This window comes from Python bivittatus, unplaced genomic scaffold (genome assembly GCF_059951505.1).
Source record: "Python bivittatus isolate LINGU-HERP-01145 unplaced genomic scaffold, Pbiv_v1 ctg000850_np1212, whole genome shotgun sequence".
Taxonomy (NCBI): domain Eukaryota; kingdom Metazoa; phylum Chordata; class Lepidosauria; order Squamata; family Pythonidae; genus Python; species Python bivittatus.
The window spans coordinates 29,797,731-29,825,495 of NW_028277112.1; the positions used below are offsets into that span (position 1 = coordinate 29,797,731).

At 39.0% G+C, this 27,765-nt stretch overlaps 1 protein-coding gene and 1 long non-coding RNA gene across 8 annotated transcripts in view; one reads left to right on the plus strand and one right to left on the minus strand.

The window, feature by feature from the left end:
* Window positions 1-1,764: 1,764 nt before the first annotated feature.
* On the plus strand, window positions 1,765-24,427 carry NFIL3 (nuclear factor, interleukin 3 regulated). Of its 6 annotated transcripts, none has more exons than XM_088130033.1 (4): window positions 1,765-2,165; window positions 19,877-20,032; window positions 21,552-21,637; window positions 22,539-24,427. In XM_088130033.1, the coding sequence occupies exon 4, from the start codon at window positions 22,730-22,732 to the stop codon at window positions 24,116-24,118; it is 1,389 nt and encodes a 462-aa protein (XP_087986159.1). In that variant the 5' UTR covers window positions 1,765-2,165; window positions 19,877-20,032; window positions 21,552-21,637; window positions 22,539-22,729; the 3' UTR covers window positions 24,119-24,427. The 6 variants fall into 6 exon arrangements, with proteins under 6 accessions (XP_087986159.1, XP_025023181.1, XP_007429481.1 ...); XM_025167413.2 differs by having other exon boundaries at window positions 19,877-20,017; XM_088130031.1 differs by lacking the exon at window positions 1,765-2,165 and adding an exon at window positions 3,896-4,045 and having other exon boundaries at window positions 19,877-20,017.
* LOC112540784 (uncharacterized) overlaps window positions 8,579-27,765 on the minus strand; it is a 44,063-nt gene continuing 24,876 nt past the window's right edge. For both annotated transcript variants that reach the window (XR_003084840.2, XR_015793758.1), the window contains exons 3-4: window positions 20,832-21,095; window positions 8,579-8,972 (exon numbers count right to left, since the gene is read on the minus strand). This is a non-coding gene — a long non-coding RNA (uncharacterized LOC112540784). The remainder of the gene's footprint in view (window positions 8,973-20,831; window positions 21,096-27,765) is intronic.

Consider the following 27,765-nt stretch of genomic DNA (forward strand, 5'->3'; position numbering starts at 1 on the left):
CTTCCCCTCCTTTTTGTTACAACACTGAAGCCTAATTCATTAGCAGGGGTGTCTGCAAGGGGTGGGCAAAAAAGCCACGGTGGTGGCCACAACAGGGCAATCGATGCTCCACCTGTGTTTTGTCCTTAACTGAAATATTGTGGCCACCATCTTGACTTTTTTGACCAAATCCTGTGGACACCCATGTTCATTAGTAAATGACTTTGAATTCGTAATTAAAATATTTTGTTTTTTGAATTTTGAATGTTACTGAATAGAAGTAGAACCTATGACTGTTATTGCTCTGAGCACTTTGAACCTATTTTACTCCTTAAACTTAAGCAAACAACAAAAACAAAGAGCAGCAACTGTTCAGCTGGAATGAAGAGCTCCCAGAAAGGTGTTTGCTCTTTTTAAAGGAAGAAATAACAATGTTGACATTCAGCTAATTTTGCTAGCTGAAAATGTGATTTAAGAATTTAATTCCTAAATTGAAAGAAATGAGAACATGGCGAGTCAAAGTAGCAGAAGACTGCATCCTCGAGGCTGAGTAAATGAAGACACTGTCCCTGCAGTGTAACAAGACAATCTGTCTTCAAAAGGGTCTTGTTTGGTAACCAAAGAGCGAATGTAATTCACGGGAGGAGTATTGATTACGCTGATATCCTGACTAGGTGGCAGGTTAATTGAGAAACGCAGGCATACGATTCTCCAAAGCAGCTCTAAAAGATCTACTTAGGGGACACCTAGCATATAATCCGTCTCATTTAAGTGTTGAATCATGTTATTATTTGAGGTGGCAAGCAACTTTGGCAATAATAATGATAACAACACTTTTATTGCTGCTGTCAGCGCTGATAGGAAAGAAAATGACACAGGAGCTCCCCTTTCGTTCTTCTTTTGATCCCTTCCTCGCCGAGGCAAACTTTTCCTCCCCACAATGCGAAACAGAGCAGGTTCTCTTAGCCGAAAGAGACACCCAGGCTGCCCCACCGCCATACCCACGCTCCGCGTTTGCCCATTGCAAACAAGCTTCCACTCATTCTGCGTAAGTAGCTTCCTGCACACTCAGCTTTCCCTCCACCTTCAAGGTCTGAAAATACAAGCCCTCCTGGTTTACACACGCAGGCTTTATTTTCCAGAGGGGTAGCACCTCCACCTCCATAAACGCGTCCTGTGTATGTGAGAGAGCGCGTGAGTGACTGAGTGGTATATGCGTGCTTCTGGAGCAGACCAAGACGACGCACGACTGCACCACGCCGTATTCTCCGCCCGCATTCGGAGGTGGGAGCGAGACCAGCGCGGCGCGAGCGGCCGCCTGGGGTATTTTCAGCTCCCGTTCCGACCCGCTGCTCCCCTGTGATGTCAGGTCTACTATATGACTACACACTGCCCGGCGTGTTTTCGAACAGCCTGGGAGCAGGGAGGAAAGAGGGAGGCTGACTCTCCGCCTCGGCCCCGGTCTCTCTGGCTCACCATTGGGCAATTACGTAAATGTCAGCTGCCTTCCCTTTCTTCCTCCTTCGGCCCCCTCCGCTTCGCCTAGTTATGCAATACCCAACGCAAACATCTTACTGTACCACACACGCCGCTCCAAACAGGGCGGAGAAAGTGTAAAGGGAGAGGGGCGGGAGGGAAGGGAAGGAGGGGGAGAGGGGCTCAATTCAAGTCTGGTCCTGCCCTTGTCACTTCCCTGCGGGAGGCCTCCATTGGCTGCTCCCCGAGAAGCGCCGAGCTCTGATTGGCACCGCGCAACCGCCCGTCACTGCAAAGGCTGGCAGGAGAATTGTACGTTGTGGGGAGTGTACAGTATTGACCTACTAACACAGATCTCTCTCTAGCAGCGGTGGCGGCGGCGGCGGCGTTCGCGGCAGCGTTCGTAGAGTCGGCGAGAAGACCCAGTTGCCGCTCCGCCTGACGTACTCACTCGCGCTCCCTCCTCCTCACCCGGGAACTGCTTCTGGCTGCTTCCAGCAGAGGCGGCGGCGCTCCCATTGATCAGGGGTCTTCCAGAAGTCTCCCCTCGAGGCTTTCCGGCTCCTCAGCGCCTGGACACTTGGTCAGCCCGCTCGGCCCCCAAAGCGGCAACTGCTGAAGAACGCGGCCAGATCTCAGAGGGAGCTTCTGGGGAGACGGACACGCTGTCTCACCGCGCTAAAGGAGATCGCTAAGATATAGATGTATAGGTATCTATCTATCTATCTATCTATCTATCTATCTATCTATCTATCTATCTATCTATCTATCTATCTATCTATCTATCTATCTATCTATCACCTTCTCTAGGACTGCACCTTACCATATTTCCCTACGAGTGAGTCTTCTTGTTTCATTGGGACATTTCGTGTGGTTAGACCTTCCAGCCTAGGTCGATGTGTACACGTGCCTGTCGCAATCGATGGGCAACAGCCATCGCATATCGTACGCCGATTTGTGCGCGTCTGTCTCTATAGCTATCGTACAATTTTTTTACAGCCTTTGGCATGCCAGCGCGGGACCTCGCCACCTTAAGATGCATGCTTTGCTTGCAGGCGCCCCTTGGTTCACGCTCTCCGACCCGGAGCGTGGCTTTCTGGCCCGTGGCGCTCTATCGCTTGCTCTTTCTCTGCCGCCGTGTTGTTGTTGCGTAATGTATCTCCTTGTTTGAGATAAATTGGTGGTTTGGAGGAGCGAAGAGGCTAGGCAGTCTTGAGGCCGGCTGATACTCAGCAATCCCGGCAGGGCAGAAGTAAAAGGTTTCTTGTCTGAACAGGGCTAGTGAAAGAAATGAATACAAGCGAGATGCTATTCGGTAAAATCATTGGAAGGGGATCGGGGATGGGGGGTTGAGGGAGGGAAAATGGTGAGAAAAATACCTCTCTGCAAGCTGTCTACGTTTTATTGGGATTCTTTTCTAGACGCACGTTTTAGCTGTATGAATGTCTTAACAGCCAGAAGGGAGGTTGGTGCGACTTGTTATTTCATACATTGCATAATCCGTCCACAGTGAACTATTGGCAAGCGCTAATATAGGACGGGAACGTGCAGTGCTCTGAGGATTTTCGCTTAGCGCTGTGGAATTCTATCACTCGCTACCCATTTCATTTCTTCTGGATATTTTATAGAAAATGTGTTTACGGAGAGGAAGAGAAACTGTCGAGTAGGTGGCCACTGTTGCCCTCGAGAATCCTTTAAAACAAAAACCTTTCGTTCCAGGATTCACTTTAAAACAACTATAAAAGGAACATACACGTAACAAATCGTTCTCTTCCAAGCGCTTCTTTTTTAAGCTTGTGTGTATATTGGCTACTGCCGTTTGCTCCCTATTGGCAACTGGTTTTCAGGCAATGCATTTCTTTGATCGTTCCTGGAAACGTTGCATTATGTAACCACAAAATTTGCTGGCAGTGAGGCTGGGAAGCTAATTACGTGATTTGATAAATCTCCCCTTCAAGAAACTACAGCAATCCACCCCGAGTTTTTTTTTTTTCTTTAAAGAAAGCGTTAGACTAAGGTATCCAAATTTCTCTTGCTCTCCCCCCCCCCCAAGTCCCGCCTCGCCCCTTCGGAAAAGTAGATCAGTGGTTAAATGGGGCAACAACTCGGCTTGTTGAATATGTGCCACGTCCCTTAAAATGAGAATTGTGCACGACTATATTTAGCTCCATCACATTTAAGCAATTGTAGCTTCCTGGGCTATTTCTGGTCTTTTCTCCAGAGCTGTGCAAATAGGCGTTCAAGGACATTTGCTCGCGTTTTGAACTCCACGCCTTCGGAGACGTTCTGATAAGGCTGGTATTTTTAGGAATACCAGACATCAAGTGGCTTGGTAGGTGTCGGTTTTCGTGCATGATCTCTCTCTGTCTTCCTCCCCCCCCCCCCCCCCGCCCAGCTCCCTTGAAAAAACAGACCTATTAGGAGATCATTACGTGTTTCGGGAAAAGTGAGTGTCTCGTATCTCATTGCTCCCGGCAAATTGTAATGAAGGAACGAGTTCATGCTGACATGGGAGACGAGGGGGCAACCGTTAGCTTCAGCATGCTGTGATCTATGTCACTTGGTCAGAATCCTGCCGTGCAATCGCAACGTAAGATGCTCTCGCACAATCTCCCTCCAGTTTTTCCTTGGTGGGGGAGGGCTCCCGACTTTTGTAGCAATTACATTTAAAACAATACATTCCTTACGACGTCTTAAATGTTCTAGGGGAAGGGAGGTTGGTGTGGAATCAAATTCAACATCCTTTTTAAATGTTCCTGGTGGCCTTTTTAGCGCGCGCGAGTTAAGGGGAGGAGACGCTACCGACATTCACGGCTTTCTCCCCGGTCTCAAACGAGATGGCTCTGGCCATTTCCACCCGCTCTGGCCTTAGCCTGGCTGCCTATTGAAGAAAGGAGGAGCGAGGCGGCGCGGGACTGGGGTCTCTCTTCGTGGGTGCTGGAAAGGCTGCCCGGGCGAGCGTGGCTTGCGCTCCCGGGACGGAGGGCGGCGGCGACCGAAGAGGGAGCCGGAGGACTCGCAGCAGCCTTAGGCGTTGGTTGTTATGACTGGGCAAGAAGCGCGCGCTGGAAGGGGCTGGAGGGCGCTGCCGCGGCGCCTCGCATTCCTTTGTTCTGCGGAGGGGGAAAGGCGGCAGGCAGCGCTCCAACGAGGCACAGGCGGGGCGGGGGAGAGGAGAGCGCAAGCCCGGCTGGCTCGAGCAGGAGTAAATAAGGCAGGATAGCAGTTGTTTTGTACTGACAGGGAGCGAGAGCAGAACAAGCTGGCCGGAGGGAGGGATGCGTCTCCAGTCACGTAGTGTGTGTACTCGCGCTGCTCAACGCGGGGATGAGAGGCGGGAGGGGAGCTCCTCCCTGCCTCCCTCTCCCGGCTCCTTCTGCCTTGGAAATGGAACTGGGTTAAGCCAGTCAAGAGCTCGCGCTTCCCTCCCCAGCCGGCCGAGGGACCCTGCCCCTTTGTGCCTTGCCTTGCCTTGCCTCCCCTCGCCGGAATGCCGCCGCGGCATTCAGCCGCCTTGCCTGAAATCTGCCGCTGGCTCCTGCCTCTTGCGTGCCTGGACGTCTTCGCTCTGCCAAGGCGCTGCTGTTTTCATTTATTGATATGAATGTAAACTGTTGTGGAGTTAGAAATTGGACGCCAAGAATTCCGCGAACCATGTACTCCTATCCTATTCTTCCTTCCTAGGTGTAAGCCTCTTCTCTTCTCAGCATTTATTAACCCAGCCTTCTGCTAATAAGTATCTTGGACTTCAAATCCCAGAATTCTCAGCTGGCTTGGGAATTCTGGGAGTTGAAGTCCAATACATCTAGAAATATCCACATTGGAGGAGAATGTAGAAATAATGTGGGTGAGGTGTGGGCTAGGTCTTGCATGTTTGATGCAGCAAAGTAGGGTTCAAAAAGGCAGTGGTATCCATTGCCTGATCCTTCCAGTGTTGAGAGGATAGTACAAGTGACATCTCCAGAATGGAATCAATCACCACCAATGTTGTTTTGTCATTCCCAGGTGCAGTATATACAAACATGCTGGGATTTTTTTTTTTGTTAATCATGAGTTAATTGTTGCCCTCCTCTCATTATTATCTGCAACAAGGAAAATAAGTTTTGTCAGCTAGTATATTTTTGTTCAGAAGTAAATCACACTGCAATCCTATTTTATGCATCATTTTCTTCTACTTGCCACAATCTGTGTTGGACCACAAGTCCTGTTTGCTGGACGGTGATGCCTACACACCTGGAAATATGGATTAGGCTCCATTCTGTTGTTTAACTTTCCTGGATCTTGTTATATGGATTTCTGGCAGTTTTTTAACATTGAATTTCCCAGTTTTGTCAAAATCTGGTAGTGCTACTGGATATTGAATATTTCAGATATTCAAATATTTGCCTTTGATATCTTTTAGTTGATCCACTGCTCACTGAAGTTGAGACGGTAACTTCACTGCTCACTTGAGTGTACATATGCTAGTCCCAATTTTAAAAAAAAAGTTAATGGGTCACTATTTGAAAGGAAAACTTTTGATTAAGCTTTTAGGACAAACTTTTTCAGTATTTTGGAGCTGTAAAAATATAAATTTCTTAGTATTGTGTTTGGTCTCTCCCCAGTTGTTTCTAGCTGTCCTACCAGATCTGGCAGGAAGGGCATGCTCCGGGTGCCCTCAGCTAGGGAGTGTCAGCTGGTGGGGCCCAGAAGGAGAAACTTTTCTGCCGTGGCACCTGCCCTTTGGAACATCATCTCCCCTGAGATTAGATTGGCCCCATCCTTGCTGGCCTTTTGTAAGGCCTCGAAACACCTTGGGGTCCTGATGTGGGTTATAGCCCATCTCCTGGTTGTGTGGATAATCAGTTAGATTATGCCTGGCTGCTATGTGTCTTATTTTTGTTTTTTTATATTATGTATTATGTATTTTATTTGCTTTATTGTAAGCCGTCTAGAGTCATGTAAAAGTGAGATGGGCAGCTATACAAATCGAATAAATAAATAAACATATTGTAGAATATACTCTCATATAGGTTGTACTTGAAGTGTGTACAAAAATGTGTGTCTTCCACAGTTAGCAAACATATATAGGTTTGCTCATCTTGGAGCAAGAAAGCCTTGGCTTATAATTTTGTAATGCTTCATGGGCTCTTACAAAAGCAATTCAGTAGGAAAACACCACCAGGACCTTAGACAAAGGGAGCTAGGGCATGAATATACCATTGGGTGGAGAGGAAGTACATGAGCATTTCTTTCCCACCTTCAGTCACTTGGACACCCCAATCAATACTTCTTGAACATTTTGAGATCATAGGAACACTTCACCATAATATTTTTTTTATTTTTCACTTATTTTTTGTTTCCACTGAGATAATAGGTCCAAAATTATAGTTTCTTCTTTGAAAATCTCTTACACTGCCATGGTTTCTTATGATATTCATGGACTAGCAGAGCAAAAACAATTTGCCACCAAAGTTGCTAAATTGCTTTAGATAATTTTAGAAACAACAGTAAGGAATATCTGATGGATAATTGGTCATCACTGTACTATTATTTGGCAAGCTTATGTATTGTATTCATCATTGACCTATATAGCACTATGGGTCATGCTTACAGAATAGGTTATGCAGTTAAATACACTTCTTAGACGTAACTGACTGCATAGTCTAACATCTACATCACTATAACCTCCAATTAAAAACAAACAAACCAGGAGATACATCCTTAAAACACAAAAACTTTTATCAGTGCATGTTATAATAATAACTGCATTACAGTACTATCACCAACTTGGTAAAATATTTTCTTTCAAGTTAAATCATAATTTAAAATACTTATATAATTGATTTACTGATATGCATGAGCACCATTGAGTTTTGAGGATTTGCTGAATATGCTTATCAATTTTAACTGGATTTCAGTCAGTGTGATTACTCAGACTATTTATTTCTATTTTACATTTATTTTTTCTTCTATAATAATGAATTAAGAAAAAAATCACAAACAAGTTCTAGTACTGTTAAGAACACTTTTATAAGGCATATAGATGCCTTTGATATTAGCTAGAAATCTGACAAAGAACTTCAGTCACAGTAACACACATGCTCTTCTCCAAACTGTTGCCTTTCAAATGCATTATACTGCAAATATAACCCCCAGCCAGAGTGGCTGTAATGATGGGAATTACAGCACAATACATTTGGAGGACATTAGGAAGACACGATGTTGGGAAAAGTGTTTAATTGTTCTTGAGCACTTTTTTTTCCCTGAGCTAAAAACCCTACAGGTAGTCCTTGACTTATGACCACAATTGGGACTGGAACTTCTGTCACTAAGTGATGTGGTTGTTGAGTCACGCCCAATTTTACGACCTTTTTGCTGTGGTTGTTAAGCAAATCACTCTGGTGGTTGAGCTAATCCAGCTTCCCACACTGACTTTGCTTGTCGGAAGCTCCCTGGGAATGTTGCAAATGGTGATCACATGACCTTGGGATGCTGCAACCATTGTAAATACATGCCAGTTGCCAAGTGCCCAAATTTTGATCAGGTAACCATGGGGATGCTGCGGCGGTTATAAGTGTGAGGACCGGTCATAAGTCACTTTTTTCAGCATGGTTGTAACTTTGAATGGTCATTAAACAAATGGTTGTAAGTCGAGGACAACCTGTACAGAGAGTTAGCCCCTTTTCCTATATGGAACAAAGCTATTTTATTGTTCACTGTTGCTGAGAGTCTTAAGAATAATTTCCTATTGCTGGCAATTCTATTAAAGAATTAATCAGCATATATCTGAACCCACTTCTCTATTTCAGGGGCTCTGCTGCTACCCTGAAGTTCTCTACCTACCTTTTAAGAGATGGACTTACAATTTCTGTTGTTTCTCTGGTTCATCACATTATGTTGCCCAGTACAAAATCTCAGTATGTTCCTAAACACTTGCATCTAGTTACAGCATCTGATTGTCTATTGGTGAAATTTGATTGTAAAGACTTATTTATTTATTTATTTTCCTCAAGAAGGGTTAGTAGTTATGATTTCAGGTATAAATAATTAAGAAATTATTTATTTGCAAGAATGTCATATTCCTATTATATATAGTCTATACTGCATGTTTTATATCATGTTCTTAAACATAGTGCATGTGTCTAGGAAAGTTACCAGACAATAATGTATAAAGAAAAAAAAATCAGTCCTAGGTTTAAAGACACCTTTACATCTACTACCACATAGAAACAGAAGCAGTCTTCTATTACCAGATAGTCACAAATTATTGTTCAAAGTGATATGCTCAAAGTGTGTTCAATAAGTTATTAATTCATTAACAGCTTTCCCAACAGTTATTCTATCTTTTCAATTTTAATTATTAAATATTTTAACTGTTTATTCTTCAAGGAATGGATAATTAGTTTTTACAATCTTTATTTGATCTTACAGATTCAGATTTCTATTGGAAATTATTTTTTGAAGCAATAGTTTGAATTTACTCTCTCCCCATGAATAATGTGAGGCTACTCTTGCTTCTTGCTGTTTATCTTGGCCTGTGAAGAAAAACAGTGATAGTAATGCATGTATAATCTCTACAAAGTATCAATCAGTGTCAGTTTCTTATATCTTGAAACAAAACATACACCCAGTTTTAAACTGGGCTAATTTTGCTAAAGGTTGTGCAAACTTCATTTATGTAATGATGTCCTTCTTCCAGATGGTACCTTGTTACATTACTTTCTTGACCTGTGGTTATTATAACATCACAGTGATGCAATAACCTGAACATTAAAATGCTTTGTTTTAGGATGATTGCATATTATTAAGCAACAGATGTGACTCATTAGCACAACAGATTCTTGTAGACGACCTTGCTAATATATGCAGCCTTTTGTGAGACACCAACCCTGTAGGTTCCTAGCAAAACTGAAAATGATTTTCAACCAGTTTAAACCTTGTTTTGCAGAAATATTTCATGTGCTATGCTAGTGCATGAAATTATATTTGTTCAGATTAGTGGTATCTAAAAGGCATTGTAAAAAAAATTTGTAACTTTTTTAATTGCCCCATTTTATAAGCATTAATATACAGTCAGATCTCTCTTTTTCTAAACTGTTCTTGTATTGGTGGTTGTCCAAATTGACAACATATTTATGGTTAGTATGGCTATTATGTAATATACCTTCAATCTCATGTAACATATTTTTACAACACATCATTTTATATGATTCTTTCACATTCTTCCAGCAAATGGATAACTGTCATTACATTTCATGACAGTTATCCATTTTCTGGAAGAATGTGAAGGAATAATTTCTGAACTTTATACACAGTTCTTACAGTATGCTTTCAAATAAAGGAGTTTTTATTCTAGAAGTTCATTGTAATTAAAACTGGAATATACTCTTGCTTAATTAAGAATCTTTAGTCTCTAGCCTCAAGCTGTGTGAGACAATTATTTCAGGGAAACTTTAAGTAATAACTATGTAGATGGTATTACTTTATCATTTTTTTCTCATTCTGATCTGCAATCAGACTTACTGTCCATATTTGGACAGGACTTCAAGCTCTACCATGGCAAAGAAAAACTAGAACCCCAAAGTGTGACTCACACTGCTGGGACTGACATGTGTAAACTTTTGTGTGATTTCTGTTGGGATGTATGTCTCATATATGCTAAGATAACTTAAAACAGGAAAGTGTATTTTTCTCTTAGAATGAAATTGACTCGGACATGAGTACTTTTCATTCAAGTTCAATCAGTTTCAAATCTGTTTGAAAGCAGGTACCATTAGAAAAATCAGCCAAACAATTTTTCCATTTACAGACAATGTTTGCTTTTACAAAGCTATAAGTGCTGTCTAAAAGCCACTGGTTGGCTTTACTAACAGTAATCAGCAATTGAATTCATTGCTTCCCATAAACAACCACCTGTATACGGTGTAGGCAAGCATAGGTGGCTTTCTGAGGTTTTGCTTTAATGGCTTTCATTAGTAGCTATTGTGAGTTTTACTCTTATCCAGTACAGAAATATTCTTAAAATACGATTTCCCCATTGTGTTATTATCACAAATTAACTTCATGAATATTGGGGAAATTAAGGTTTTTGCTTTAAGCCTAGAGACTCTCCTGGTCTCACAAAAATCCATAGAGCTGATGTCTGGGAATTGGAAGATGCATTTTGTAGGTCTGATTCACCCAGAATAGCTCCAAATTAGACTTTGGCTGGAAGCAACACTGAATCAGCCAGATTTGCCATTTGCCTTATTCTGTTCTGTAGATCAGATCAATAGATTTTTTTCTTTTTTCTTTTGCTGATGTGTATTTGTGTAACCAATAGCCAAAATAGTATTCAGGGAATTGCGTTATTTGAAGTTGTTAAAAAGGTATGCAATTTTTTTGAGCTAATATAAGAAATAATAATTAGTAATAATTGAGCTTTTTCATCATAGGAAATCATCATTAGTGAATCTCCTTACATATTTAAATTGAACCAAAGATAGACTGCCTAAGTCCAGTCTTATTACAGGCTTGTCATAAAGCATGTATATGTGTTCAGTAAGGAAGACATTCAGCTTTGTATATAGCAACGCTGAAAACAATGTAGTTGTTTAGACTATGCCTGATCTTGGAAGCTAGGCAGGTTGGGCCCTGGTTAGTAACTGGGCTGAGGACTACTTGGAAATTCCAAGGCCACTGGTTAGGCTGAGAAGTTGGAAAAGCATCCTGGGAAATGTCAGAGGCAAACCATTTCTATGATACCAATAAAATTGCACTGTTGCAGTCACCAAGAGTCAAGTTCAACTCAAGAGCATCTTTACATTTTAATTAAGAGAGATTATCATTTACCAGTTGTTGCTTCTAGATAACTATGGACATCAACTGAAATTATACGATCGGTGGCTGATATAGTATTGTAATCACAGTCTTATGAATTAACAGAAATGTATTTAAATAAAACAAATACTCACTGCTAGATTAAAGTATAAAGTATAGTAAAATGTATTTGTGGGTCAGATTCAGAATTTTATTATCCTTTTGCCTATTCTTGAGACAGGGGAAGCAAACAGAAAATAGTGTTTATTACTGAACATGGTTAGGATATTTTATAGAAGTCTATTTATAGCCAAATAATTATAAATATTGGAAAATAACATCAGGGAAAAACACTTGATATAATGTGTGCATGTGTACATGCATAAAGTAATAATTAGTAATAATAATATATTAACTCTAACCCTAATTCCATAAATTATATAAAATTGCCTTTTAAGGCAATACTAAACTTAAAATAGTGATGTGTTCTTTTTCTGTTGCTTTTATTTTTAACAATATAACATCTAATCACTGTACAAACTCATTTTAGATCAATGACTTAGTTTTCTAAAGTAATGCATATCTAAGTAGATAGTTAACACAATTTTACATACTTCTACTCAGGAAAAAAAAGTGTAAAGCTGAATGAGATCTGTTCCTATGTACAGAATTATATGAAGACTTTTCAACTGAATAGAAAAACATCAGATATGAACTTACCAACTTTAGCTGCCAGTATAATCCTACACATTGGCTATGCCCAGTGCTAATCAAGTACAGTGGTACCTCAGTTCACGAACGCTTCTGGTCACGAACGGCTCCGTTCGCAAAATTTTGCCTCCATTCGCGAATGCCGGATCGGGTGATGAACAGGATCCATGGCCATTTTCCCTCCCGTGACACGTGGTCGCGGCTTCCTATAGGGAGGGGGACTCTCCCTCCAAGCAATAACCGCCTCCCCACCCGCCTTCCTGTCCTCCACGCCAGAAGTTGCGTCGAGCAAGGTTAGCGTTCTCTCTCTTCGTACTGTATTTTGTTTCACATTTTTGCGGTTTAAAAAAAAAAAACATATGGTTCAGAACGGATTAACCGTAATTACATTGAACCTTATGGGGAAATTTGATTCGGGACGTGACCAAAAATCGGGTCGCGACCAAATTCGTAGGGGTCAGAATGGATTAACCGTATTTACATTGAACCTTATGGGGAAATTTGATTCGGGTCGCAACCAATTCGGGTCGTGACCAGAGTCGTGGAATGAATTAAGTTTGTGAACCGAGGTACCACTGTACACTAATATTCACGCAACAAGACTTCCCATTGTTCTTCTGTATATAGCTTAAATCCATGATGGAAGGTTATTCAACATTTCAGAGTAGATTGGGAGGGAGTAAGTGCCCTTGAGTTGAAGGGACAAGGTAAATTCTGCTGATGCAGAAGGCTGGATGAGTGAAATAACAACTTTCATTCCAATCACGTTACTAAAACATAACTTTCAATGAATTAAGTGGAGCTTACTTCCAGGAAACCTGGTTATTGAGTTGCAGCATTATAATTTGTGTAAATTACCTTTGAGGAGGAGAGCTCTTAACAACTAAGTAGTAGAATAGATTGTAGCTGTCTATTTGGGTAAAATATAAATACTGCAAAATTGCATGCAGTTCATCTTTTTCTTAAAAAAAAAAAAAAATACTGGCAAGAGTTTTCCCCTTGACTGTTTGCTTGTTAATTTATATCTATACCAATGTATTTTTTTCCATAACAACCTTCATCTTATGATACCAAAGCAATATACAAGATATAACAACAAAAGCAATATACAGAATTGAAGAAACACACACACAACACAGGTACACTACATTTAAAGAAATAATAAAATAAATTCTGAAATCAATCAGCAAGCAAATTGGATTTTAGCCAAAGCCAATTTCACTTTCATAGGGAAGATATACAACAATTAGATAACACAATGAAATAGCTCTATACTATTTGAGCAGATGGATATAGGAAGAGGTATTTTTTCAGATATTTGAGACTAAGGCTGTGCAAGTTCTTAAAAAGAGGGGCTTCAGAATGTGCTGGAGCACATATAAACCACTTGTTTTTGAATTGTTAAAGTAGCTGCAGCTTTCTCCAAGACTGCACAACTGGCTTGGAAGCTGCTCCTGGCTGTGTCCTTATGCATCTGGGATTATATTTGAGATTATATTACACTATTTTTTCTATTTTAATCTTCCAGTTAGAATGGAGAAATAATCTCACATACATGTGCTATTAATTGCCTACAATTTAGAAATTGTACTTTAAAAAAAAACAATTTCTATAGAGGTTGAATCTGTGGTCCATGAACACTTAGGATTACAACATTAAGTAAACAGATTTCTACCCACAGAATAAAATGTTCTATTCTTCATTCCTTCCTGTGCAGGCCCCTACATGCTCCAAAAATCTGTTCTGAAAGGTCATCCAGAACATATTTAGGAGGAGAGGGTATATAGGTGTGTGGAAGGGAAAACTCTCTACTTCCCAGCTATCAGAAAGCCTCCCACCTTTAGAAAGGACATGTAGTTGTCTTTCATTTCAGACAACTATTTGACATGAGAGAGTGGTATGTTTTCAACAGAGAATTGAGACAGCGGTGACTGGAAGGGGATGATGTAAAACTCTGCAAGCTGGCAGGTGCAGTGTCAGAAACTAAGTCTTGTCCTTTTGTACGTGTGTCAATGTGGCACACACATACAACTGGGGCAGGGCTTGGATTGCAATACTATACCTACTGTCTTCCATTTTGACTTCCCCCACCGATGCCTTATTAACACTGTTAATACAATCAGCAATTCATTTAATTAAAACCAATGTTTCTGTTACATTTCCAACCAGCAAGTTTTTGCTTATGAAGCAAGAGTTATAGCCATGGTGCTATCAAATAATTCATGGTAAGGGTAGGTCTGAAATACATTAAAAAGAAAGAGGGCAGAAGACAGGGTTTGTTGTTGTTGTTGTTGTTTTGCTGTTAATTGCGCCTGCACATACATGTATTTTGGCCCTTTACCTCTGTATATATACATTTAATTTAAGACAACTATATACAGTATATATGTCCAGGAAGACCCCCTCCACAGGAAGGAAAGCAAATGACAATTGCCTTCTTGGAAGAGAAATGTGGGAGGGCACAGCACCATGGGAATTGTCCAGTGGGAGGATGAGGTAGCCTACTGTCTTGACTGAATACCTTGCAAGCTGTTGCCAAAGTGTCTCAGTTGAGACAGAGTTTTCTTAAGCTGTTTTAAGTCAAGCTGGCATGAGCAGCATACAGGAAGAACTTAAATGGTAAGTGCAGATATGGTCACAGTTTCATTTTATAGATAAGCAACTGAGATTAACTGCAGAAACCTATGTATAAATCAGGCCCACTATATTTAAGTGTTGCTTGCTCCCAAATAGGATTACAGCTCCAGTTTTTTTTTAATCAAAGTCAAACTTGGAATTTGATTCAGAGCCAATAACCAAAATAGTTGATAACATGATTTGTTTTAGGCATTTGCCATATTCAGTGTCTACTAAAATACTTGTTTTGCTCTAGAATGGTAGAAGTTTAATTTTATTTTAAATGAGTTTTGGACTTCTTATTTGTAGCTCTACTTTTAAATATAAATAACATTTTATGCCTGAGAAGAATTTTTGAAATGTACATCAATTTTAGAAAGTTGAGGTCAATGAAAAATGATGTCTTCCAACATTTGGATAATCACACTATTAGTTCAAGTGTAAAAGTATGATAATTAAATATATGTGTATAACAGCATCTAAATATTGTTAGCCTTGTCTATTCTTCAAGGTGTAGAACTTGCTATTAAAAATACCAAGAATTCGACAAGCTCTTTGGCTGAAACTGTTGATATGTTTAGAACTATGTGTTTAGTTTGCCCCATGACTGAACATTCTGTGTGCCTTGCAGGAATGACTAAAGGTTGCATAGTAGAAACATTACTAACATTCAGGTACTTATCTGACAAGATTGGTCTTTGGCAGCTTTGATTTATTGTTTTAGAATAATAATCTGTTCCTGTCTCTAAATCTATGACTAAAAAGTAAAACAAAGCAACACTGTCTACATTAGGAGCAAGCTGGACAAAGAAAACTAGGCAGTTTGATGATAATCTGCAGTTGTATTATTGCAAATGTATATCATTCTGGTAAATAACTGGCTTGAGCAGAAGTATGATGGCACTGTTGATTTCTACCAGAATAATTTATTTAATTTCTCTGGCCATCTATTCATACATGACTCAGGGATAGCTAACCTTCAGCTAAAGGTTGAAACCAATGTAACAAAACAGCAATAAAATAGCTATAGCGGGAGAAAAACCCTCACAATTTACACAGCTACTCAACCTCAATGGTAACTATACGTAGCATCCTAATCTAGTGCTGGTGGAAAGAGTCCGGCCTTCAAGGCTTTCTTGAAGGACAGCAGAGTCAGGGCTGTGCGGATCTTGGGGAAAATCCTGTTTCAAAGAGCAGGTATAACAACAGAGAAGGCACACCTTCTGAGTCCAGCAAGATGCCATTACTTAACAGATAGGACTTGTAGCATGCAAACTCTGTTGGATCTTACAGGATGAGCAGACACAGTAGGAGAGAATTATATGACTCCAACTAAGAGAGGTTAATGGTGTTGATGGCCAAACCAGGCAATACAGCTTTTAGTCTCTTCCCATCTTCACTTCATAGATTCAGTTGAATACTAGCAGCTCCATTGTTAAGGATAAAAATAGTAAATAGCACAATGTTCCCCTAAATTGCCTCATAACGAAAGAGAATTTACCCTGAAGGCTCAGTCATGCTAAGGCTGAATATAAGCTCTTCATCCCACCTCTAGCAGCCCTTTTTTTGCCATATCATGCTCCCATTCCCTGGATAGAATCAAATTGTCACTTGAGGTTTTCAGATGTTAACTTGTTCAGCCACAAATAGATTACCAGTGAAAATCTGTCAGGATTACAATTTTAAAATGGAGTGAGTGACCTTTTCAATCCCAGTTGCCAATATGTTGGTGGATGATTGAGGACGGGGATGGGGGGGGCACATGATATACATGGGCACATAGACACTTTAATACGTGCACACATATACTAGGGACATATGTTCACACATAGCCTCATCCTTCACCTCCCATCATTCCCAGTGCATCAGGGATTCCTGGGGAAGGAAGGATACAACTACACCCCCTTTACTTCCCACTTGTGACTCCCCAATGTGCAGCTACTGCTAATTTTATGGAAAACTTTATTTTTGCAAATTCTACTGACTATAAAGGAGTCTCAGTACAGAAGACAGAATATTTCCTACCAAATTCATTGGTTGCTGGGTTTTGAAAGAAATGTTCAGCTTTCTGAATGGTCCTGTTTTTTTAAGAAAAACCATGGCAGAGACATCTCAGCACAGAATCCAGGGGACTCTCTGACTGCTGAGTCTTTTAGAAATTATGTTTTTGAAGACAACAGAAACTGTACCATTTGGAAGTTTGGAAGAAGTAAAAAGTAGGGATGAAGTGTTATGAACATACATGATTTGCATGTTGCCCTTTTCAATATTAAAACTAGTTATTGTTGATTGTTACATTGTTTAAATGACATTCACGCTGTAAACAATTTTAATAGTTTAAATGCTCTTTGAAAAGATCTTTCAGGAGTGACTAATGCAAATATTTATAATTGCGTACTAAAAACTTGGCTGTTCTGGAAGGCCTTTGGGATTGACCGTAGATGTTACATTGACCGTAAATGTTACTTGTTACATTTTTGTTATCTAAGTTTTTAAATGTACTATTTATTCTTATTGCTATTTTAATATCTGTAAATTACTTAGAGTCAAAGAGGATTGAGGTGGTGGGTAAACTGCATAAACAAACAACTGTGAAATTAACCATAGGGGAAATGGTCGAATTTGAAATAAAATAATTGGAGGAATTACAGTTCACTAGTTTATATGTATATGCACACTCATACTTTCCAGTGAAATCATAAATAACAGCAATAGTAAAAATTGACTTGGTTTATTAAGGACATTTTGCTATTATCATCAGATGAAATTCTAGCCTGCATACACATACAGAGAAATTGAGAGAGATCCAAGCTTTGACTTTGATATTGTGCCATAACAAACTATACAAGGTGGACACTGATAAAGCTAATGCAATCTTGCAGAGTTTTAATAGTTTTTTTAAAATAGTATCCCTTTGAAAAGACACAATGTGAGAAACAAAACCACTTTAACTTTGTGGTTAATGTAAATATTGAATTTGTTACCAGAAAATTTATCCTATTTTAACCTCAAGAAAGCTTTTCACATTGTCAGAGGAAATGATACTTTATTTACCATTTCCTTCATTCAATTTTATTTATATACTGTAACAAAAGGGAGCTTCAGTTTTTGAAAGACTGTGGAATACATGTTTATTATCATAATAATGCTGATGAAATTGTGTCCTTCTAAATTACTAACTATACCATACTTCCAACGCTATGATATTGAGCAATTTTTGCATTGGTTTGGGATTAATAATATAAAATGCCATATTGAATGCTAAAAATATATAGGGCTGCCCTTGGAAGTGTCAGCAGCTAGGCTGGTGTGTGAAATTCCTCACCATTGCCATATATCACCTCTGTTGAAAGAGCTGTACTTGCTGCTGACATTCCACTGAACCAAGTTTAAGATGATGGTATTAATCTATAATGCCTTAAAAAAACATGAGACCAGAATACTTAGAGAACTCTTCAGTGGAGCCCCTCTTGGTTATTCCATATCAAGAATAACCAATGAGGAAGCAGTGGGCCTTTTCTGCCATGGCATCTATTCTATGGAATGCTCTGTCTACACTACTAAAGATAAAGCAAGCACCAACCTTACTTCCATGTAGGTGCATGCTAAAAACATGTTTATTAATCTTGGCATAACACATAATGATATTGCTTTACTACTCAAGGATACTGGTGTTTATGTTTTAATATAGTTTTATCTTTGTGGTGTCTTATTGTATTTCAAATCATATTAAAATGTACTTTAATATTGTACACTACCTGGGGATGCATAGCATGAAAAGCAATATAGAAAACAGTTAAAATAAATATTTAACAAATACTACTACCTGCAATTAATTAATTATATAGTTTGCTATCTTTTTCCCATTGTGGGTTGAACAGATTTATGCAGGATGTGTGCCAACACATTAAGCACATTTGAAGTCCTGAGAAAGGATCAAGCTGTTGGCTGCCGTTATATATAGAATAGAGGTTCCCCTTTGAGAAGAATAGATTTGCCATGAAACAGACTTTTTGGGACACTTGCAGTTCAGCATTAGCAAATGTAGGTGAGAAAAGTATTTTGGCTTGTTCTACAGCTTGGATTAAGAATTTACTTCCAGACTGTTTTTTTAATCACAGCTAAGATTATCAAGTGATTTGAATATTTTTTAATAGGAAAAGAATCTGACCTGTATTATAATAATTTCTGTCATTTAGATATTGCTTTCAGATTTGTTATTTAAAAAGGCTAATTCACTTAGTATCCCAATCTTAGTTGTTATATTTATTATACTTAGGTTCAATTAATTGCCTAATATGCACCCTTAGTATTGGGAATTTCTAAAGCAAACTTTTTACAAATATAAAATAATACTAGTTATAGTAGCAGAGCTGGTTGGGCTAACAAAAAAAGCAATGATTCTGGGAGCCTCATCTTAACAAAAAACTCATGAGTTTTGCTGTAATGCAATTATTTTTTAAAATTAAAATAATTATAAGCTTTAAAATATGAATATATAAAATTAAACCCATACACTACTTTCAATATTGATGGCTTTTTGGAAATATTTATTCTGACTTATCATTGCCCTTCTGTTCTTGCTGGTATAGAAATTATTGAAAGTTTTTCTAGGAACATTTTACTGATTCTACAAATCGTTGAAGCAGCTGTAAATATATTATGTAAATGGTTAATATTGTCTGTCTTTAAAAAGAACATTTAAGTTATTGTAATAGCCAGTTAGCTGTAGTGGTTAAGGTGCTGGACTAGAAACTGGGAGACTGTGATTTCTGGTCTTCCCCTAGATATGAAAGCTAGCTGCTTGGGCCAGTCACACTCTCCCTCAGTCTAACTCACCTCACAGTGATGTTGGAGGGGAAAAGAGGAGACAGGAACATTATGTTTGTTGCCTTAAACTGTACAAAATAAAGATGGGATATAAATCTAATAATAATTACACATTCTTCAAAACTTGGATCAGTATTATTCTTTTCTGCTACATTGATCTAGCAGAAAAAGTGTGTCAGAAATTGGATAATTTATAGCAATCATTTGCTAAACTAATTGAGAAGAGTTTTAGCAATTATTAGAGAGCAGGTAAATCAAGATGCAAGCAAACACAAAAGACATATGCCTGCCCTTAATTTCTCTGACTTTATAAAGCATTATTTATCACCCGCTCTGTTAGAACTACTTACAAAGCAGCTACACCATGATTTCTGTACTTCAAGCATAAAGCCAATGAATTATCAACAGTAAAATGTATATAATGTTTATTTTTTTCTGGAATAGTGTAAAATAAATTGCTTATGATATGTTTTGCCTCATATAGATGCTGTTGCTGCTGCTGATAATGAATTAAATTTATTATGGCCATCTACTCTAAAAGACGTATGACTCCAAAAGTCAGAAGTCCAAAAGACTTAAGACTCCAAAAGACTTATAGCTGCTGGACCTTTGTGAGGCCTTGAAGGTCAGCTGGGCAAAGGTCAGCTGTGGGTGGCTGGGGGGCAGCAAGGGTAGGAAGTGGCGGTGGAATGCAGGGTGGCCAAAAGGGCAGAGATGGGGGGAGATAGGTGGGCATTGTGAAGACCTTGCAAAGGGCCAGCAGCTGCCTCTGCTGGGCACGCCATCTCAGGAGTGGGAGGAAGAGGATGGTGAAGGTCAGCTGGGGGCGGCAGCAGGGATAGGTGGCAACAGCGGAGTGCAGGGCAGCCAAAAGGGCAGAGATGGGGGGAGAGAGGTATGTGGGGGGAGTTGACAGGACAGGAGAAGCATGAGGTCCTTGCCCAACAACGGTGTAGTCCTCACCTAATGACCGCAACCGGGACTACTGGAACTGCCATCGCTAAGTGGTGCAGTCATGTGATGTTTCAACTAATGACCACTTCACTTAGTGATGGAAATTCTGGCCCCAATTAGGGTCATTAAGTGAGGACTACCTGTATTTAAAATCTTAGTAGCTTGACAGACAACTCAGAAGTATATTGACATATGCATCTGGCACTGTAAAAAATCAAAAAGTCACATAGACTTTTCTGATCTGTTACAGGACCAGAAAGAAAAAATTGTTAATATAGGATATACCAACAAATGGTATATATGTCCCAACAAAACTGAATAATGCCTGGTTGGGAATTCTAATTTTTCAGTCTGATGCAGATTTGGCATTAAGTATGATTATCTTCTCAAACATAGCTGTAATATAGATGCATCAAATAAGCATACTTCTCCATCAGAAAAAATATGGCTTTCAGAGCTATTTTTATTTTCATAACATCACTTACCAACAGTATGTGGGGTACAGATATTTGCGTAAAAAGAATAATAATTCAGGACCTCAATGATTGTCAGAAGTCCATCTTTCTTGCCTCCTCATTTTAATTTTATCATAAAATTAGAGATGTTGCTACTATGCTGTGAGCCATTTCTTCCTTGTCCAAAGAATGTAATATGGAGGGAGACTTATGTATTTTGCATAGAGATGGCTTGGAAGAACTGATTTCTGTGAGTGAATTGTGTCCTCTTCTGCCTCAGAATCAGAATTTCCCCTAGGGAAAAATATAGTTAGGAACTTTAATGATAAAGTAAAACAGATTTCCATATATAGTACTATCTTATAAAGTCTGTTTATAGTCTTACATTATGACTTTTAGTCTTACATTTTTTAGCATTGTAATGCTAAATGGAAGATGGGGCATAGGATAGTAATCAGTCATAATAATTGAACTGGATGATTCTCTAGATCTGTGATGACCAATCCATAACACTTAAACTACTTTTAGCTCCGAGAACCCCAAGGTCATTGTGCCAAAATATGGGAGTAAAATAGCAAATTTTCAGTGGCATGAGTTTTCATTCCTTCTCCCAAGTAACAGTAAGAAGGGGACAGTGAGGTCTCTGTGATGCTACCTGCTTCCACTTTCAATCTTTAAATTCTCCTCCAAACTATGCACCCAAATAAGTTTTAAAAACTTGACCCTGCTCTTTCTATTGATGTCAAACAGAAATGTTCCTGCAACCGTCCAGATGGTCAGAGGAGTGAGCTGCAGCTGCCGGACAACAAATGTTACCCACCCTGTTTAATATATATGTGTGTACATCTGTGTTTCAGCTAGCTTTGTTTTAATTCTTTTTGAGGAATGCAAGCAGTGTGTCTCCTTGTTATTAATAGTTTACTAGATTTTTAAAAATTGTTCAAAACAATAAATATATTTATGATTCTACCTACTATATATATTTAAACAGTTTTCCTTTAGTTATAGGAATAATGACTAAGCTAGTTTGCTATATAGATGCTGTGTTTTTAATTATGTGTTTTAATTAGTTGATTTTTAAACATGTACTTATTAATAGCTGGTCTGCACTCTGTAAAAAGACAGGATATAAATATAATGAGTACTGTAATGTATAAGCTATTATCTATAAAGCCCTATTCAGCACAGAGCCAGGTTACATTAGGGACCACCTTACCAAAATCATTCTATTCACTATGTTAAAATATCAAGAGAGGACTTCCTCAAGATTTTGTCACTGCAAGAGGCAAAAGGGACATGGCCAGAAGGAAGACCTTTTCTGTGGTTGCTCCAATATCAGGGAGATCTGTAAGGGTAGTTGGGGTGGGAGTCAAAAAAGTTAAGATGGTGGCCACAACTGTGTAGTCAAAGCCCTGCTCCTTTTTATGTGCATTATATATGAGACAAGCTGCCCTGTGAAGACTTTCCTTTTTAAGCAGGCATTTGATCTAAGTTCTTGGTTACTGGGCAGAAATTTTTTTAGCTATGTTATGTTGGTCTGAGGGTACTGAGTTTTTTACCTGATTACTTATGTAGTATAGTTAACGACTGAGTCAATTTATGAGGGAGTATAAATATTGTGCAAATGATAAAGAATATATAAAATAAATACAATTATTAAAGGTGTTTCAAATGCTTTTTTAAAAAAAGAGACTGAAATTAGCAACTAAACAATTATTATTCTTTTGTATGCCACAGGTTTTTAAAGAAGCTTGTCAGATGGATCAGCTCAGAGGAACATTTCACCAAGATGCTTGAGACTATGGAATACACAGAATAATGCTTATGGAAATAAAATCATTGTATATATCAGTTTTTTCTGGTTCAACAAGTTCTGAAAGGTTACTTTACCATATTATTATTTACATACTTACTAAAATTTGCTTCTGATGCAGCTGAGAAAAATGCAGTCCATTAAAACAGAAGAGGCATCTGCTGATGCAAACAGCAACATGGACAAAATTATGGTTCTTAATTCTACACTGACTGATGTATCGGATGACTTAGGTACTGGTGATGAAATGTTACTTACAGAAGGAGCCATTGTAAAAACCAAGGCTTCAGCATGCCGGAGAAAGCGGGAATTCATTCCGGATGAAAAGAAAGATGCGATGTACTGGGAAAAACGGCGGAAAAATAATGAAGCTGCGAAAAGGTCTCGTGAAAAGCGGCGACTGAATGATCTTGTTTTAGAGAACAAGCTAATTGCACTGGGAGAAGAAAATGCCACTTTAAAAGCTGAGCTACTTTCACTGAAGCTAAAGTTTGGTTTAATAAGCTCTTCTGCATATGCACAAGAGGTTCAGAAGCTCAACAATTCAACGGTTGTTTATTTTCAAGAATATCAGAATTCCAAATCAAGCATTAATGCTTTCATTGATGAACATGAGCCAACTATTGTAAGCAGTAGTTGTATATCGGTCATTAAGCACTCACCACAAAGCTCTTTATCTGATGTATCTGAAGTGTCATCAATAGAGCATACTCAAGCAAGCCCTATACAAAACAACTGCAGAAATACTGATAATAAATTCCAAATCATAAAGCAAGAGCCTATGGAATTAGAAAACTATACAAGAGATTCACGAGATGAAAGAGGGTCCTATACAACATCAATGTATCCAGGCTTCATGGGAAGCCATTTTAATGGCTATTCACATTCCCCTCCATTGTTGCAAGTGAACAGGTCCTCCAGCAATTCTCCAAGGACTTCAGAAGCTGATGAGGGTGTTGTGGGAAAGTCATCAGATGGAGAAGATGAGCAGCAGGTCCCTAAAGGTCCAATCCATTCTCCTGTTGAACTTAAAAATACTAATGCTGTAGTTAAGGTTCCAGAGGTGAGTTCTTCTGCACTTCCTCATAAACTGAGGATTAAAGCAAAGGCCATGCAAATCAAAGTGGAAACATTGGATAATGAGTATGATGCCACACAGAAACTATTGTCACCTATTGATATGTCATCTAAAAGGCATTTTGAACTTGAAAAGCATAATGCGCAAAATTTAGTACATAGTACTCACACTCCTTTCTCAATTCAAGTGACTAATATCCAAGACTGGTCTCTGAAGCCAGAACACTGGCACCATCAAAAAGAACTCACTGAAAAAATTCAGAATGGCTGCAAAACCGCAGGGCTTGATGTTAAAGACAATTCCTACAAAGTGTCTGAGACAGAAAACTTGTACTTGAAGCAGGGCATAGCAAATTTGTCTGCAGAGGTTGCTTCACTTAAGAGACTTATAACTACACAACACATCTCTGCTTCAGACTCTGGCTAAATGACTACTGAATAAATGCTTATTATTTTAAAGGATGTCATTGCAGTAGAATGGTATGTTTTGTATTACGCTGAATTTTCACTGGACTTGGAATGTCATTTCACTGTAATGTTCACATAATGTCTGATGGATGATGTCTTTTTGTGCACAGATGACTGTGGAGATGAGATTGTCAAGATCAACTAGCCTTGTGTATGGTGAAGATGCCTGTGTACATGCTGTATATAGTGAACATTATTTTTCTGTCATTCTGTTACTATAAAGTGTGGAGGTTGCCAGTTCCAATAAACAATTGGTGACAAGCACAAACTCTAAACTGTCAATCACTTTCAGTCAGGATATCTTTTTTAAAAAGTTCACCACAATCTGAGACATACTTCCATATATTCATTATAGTGATAGGTGTTGTTTGCCTCCCCACAAATCACTTCAAATCACTTCTTATCCCTGAGTTGCATGCCAGGCTGCATGTCAAAAATACCTCAGGTGCTGAGAGAGAATTTGAAATTTTGTCCAGTGGACAAAAAACAGAAAACAAATACACTTGGGAAAGCCAACAGAAATTTTCTGAATTATGCCCCTTGCATTTTAGATTATATATAGAGAGAGATGGGGGGGGAGAAATTTATAGAAATATATTTTAATATACATTAAGATATTACATATTAATATACAGTATGGTAGTAATTTTGTATATCAATATTTATTTATTATGGATGCCCATCTCAAATTCATGATTCTGGGTGGCCAACAATACTTAAAAACAAGGTAAAAACCACATAACAAAATTATAAATAACATATATAGCAGCTGAAAAAACCAACCACCACCACCAATTAGCACATGATACAGGCTCAGCTGTGTCTGGAGCCCCAGCCGTGATAATAAAACCAGGTTTTCAAGGTATAACGAAAGGCCAGCAGAGTCAGGGCAAGTCTGATCTCTGGGAGAATGATGTTCTAGAGGGCAGATGCTGTGCCATGAAAGCTTGGGTCCTCCCAGATGATACTACCTAACAGACGGTACCTGGAACATGTGCCTTCTGCCAGATCTAACAGGACAGGTAGATACAACCAGGGAAAGACAGTCCTGTAAGTAACCTGGAAGCATATTGGCAAACAATGCAGCTTGCAGAGCAGAGGTGTCACGTGTTCCAAACAACAGGCACGCATAATTGCCTGTGCAGCTTCATTCTGTACCAGCTGAAGTTGCCAAATACTCTTCAATGGCAGCCCCATGTAGAGCACATTGCAGTAGTCCAACTGCAAGGTGACTAAGGCATAAGTGTCCATGAGCAGAGCATCCTGGTCCAGGAATGGGTGCAATTGGTGCACAACATGTAGCTGTCTAAAGGTGGTCCTAGCCACAGCTACCACCTGCTCTTTGAGCATGAACTGCGAGTCCAGAAGGACCTCCAAATTGTGCTGGTTCTGTCTGCAGTAGTGCAATTCTATCCATAACTAGAGATGGAAGGTCCCCAGAACAATGGGATGCTAAACCCAAAGCCATTAGGTCTTGCTAGGGTTTAGCTGAAGCCTTTTTGTCCACACCCAGTCTCCCACAACCTCCAGACACCAAGACAGGACCTCTACCACATCATGCAGGTAGCCTGGGGTGGAGATATAAAGCTGGGTATCATCCACATACTGATATCTCACCCTGAACTATCAGATGACCTCACCCAGTGGCTTCATGTAGATGTTGAACAAGAGTGGAAAGAGTATTGAGACCTGCTGCACTCAACAAATCAGGGGCCATGGCCTGGACCTCCCCCCGCCCGCCCCCATAAATGATGTACGGATATGGGGAAACCATTTTCCTTTTTTTCTCACAGGCTTGTGATGCAGAGAAGGGAAACAGTCAAAAACTGTCTCATCAAATTAGTTTAACAAAGTACTGATTTGGATACTGTTTTGACTTATTTTAATCCCAGCTTTTCCCCAGGGAATGTCTTACAAGTGTAGCATGTTGCAAAACACCTTCAAAGACTTCAGAATAATAGAAAATAGATTAGGCCATGTGTTCCACTGTGGCACTCATAAATGATGATGTACATGGTATCATCATACTTAATATCTGAGGTTCTCTTCCCATCAAATGTATTCTAGATTATCTCATTTAAATAATAAAGGAAAGCTAGTATGATGCAAAGGAGAATCTCAGCCCCAAGTATAAACTATTTCCAACAATCCTCTACACCATACTGGCCTTAAGTATTTTTGACCTGCTCAGAAAAATTATAAAGTTAAGCTGAAATGGCAGATAATATTTTGGCATATCAGAGGATGGCAAAGAACCACCTCACAAATTTCCCTTCTGGTGAACTGGTATTCTGTAACTGTCCATGCTCACCATGGCATTCATTTTATGAGAAAGCCCAAGACCTTCTCAGGTTCTCGGGTGCCTTTCAAAAAGGCTAGGGAGCATTTTCCAATACAAAGGGGTTAGACACAAAATACCCTTGTCATCTATTAAGTACCATGAAACTTAGATTTAGGAGAACTTGTCCACATGGTGCAATGTAGGAAACTCTAATTGTATTTACATCGTTTTGCATCATTGCATAATCACTGTGATGATACAGTTGGGACAACTGTGAATAATGGATGTCACTTTCCCCCAAATTAAAAATTTCACAGAAACAGCAAATTAATTTCTTTCAATAACAGTGCAACAGATGTATTTTTGCAATTTCCAATGGATTTTAACATATTAAAAAACTTCTTAATATTGCAGGTAACTTTTCATCTGCCACTAACAGCTTTGCATTTAGAGGACGCCAATAAAGCTCAGTTAACATTTTAGCTTTCGTTTCTGGATATAGATATTGATAAATCTGTTGTTTCCTTTGTACAAATGACTGCCTTCCGCAACTATTTGTATCTTTGTTTTTATAGTCTTTTTTCAGCAAGTTTCAGTAAGAACTAAATTTCTATACAAATGGATTGTAGCTTTATAGGTTTTTTTTTTTTAGTACAAAACCTAGAGGACAATTAATGTTCATACTAAGGTCTCCTTTGAGTCAAGCTTCATTCTGGTGAGTTCATTCATGTCCATGAATTTATTGGCAACAATATGGAGGTAATTTATCACTGCCTTCTTTCAAGATTTAGCCTAGAGACCAGGGATTTACTGATGCTGTCCCATTTGAGTACTAACTAGGTCTGACCCTGCTTAGCTTGAGATCATTCAAAGGTGGCAAAATACTGCCAGCTAGTTGGGCAGCTCATGTTTTAGTTACAATTTCATAGTTGTGAACAGTTTTTTGTAGATTTCTGAACCCAGATGATTTTCTGTTTTTAAATGATCTGCAATTACTTCTCCAATAGAGACCTCAATATAGACAATCAACTTTGATATGTCCTATCATGACTGCATGAATTTTCAAATTATTTTTATATAATAGATAAATGGAAAACTAACTTTCTAGCTGATCTTCTTTATTATATGAAAAGAACATGATGACCAGTCATGTATTCTATGTGATCAGTTAATTGCAATTAATTGATCCTGAGTAAAAGTCACTCAGAACCCAATCTGTGTGAAGATATATATTACACATTATAAAGTGACCTGTACTCAGGTGCACTGCTAGCAATTTGTATACCAGTAGTCCTTAGGTTACAACAGTAATTGGGACCAGAATT

What these genes read in the sequence shown, in the direction of transcription:
- NFIL3 (XM_088130033.1), top strand. Translation starts at nt 22,730, where the DNA reads ATGCAGCTGAGAAAAATGCAGTCCATTAAAACAGAAGAGGCATCTGCT.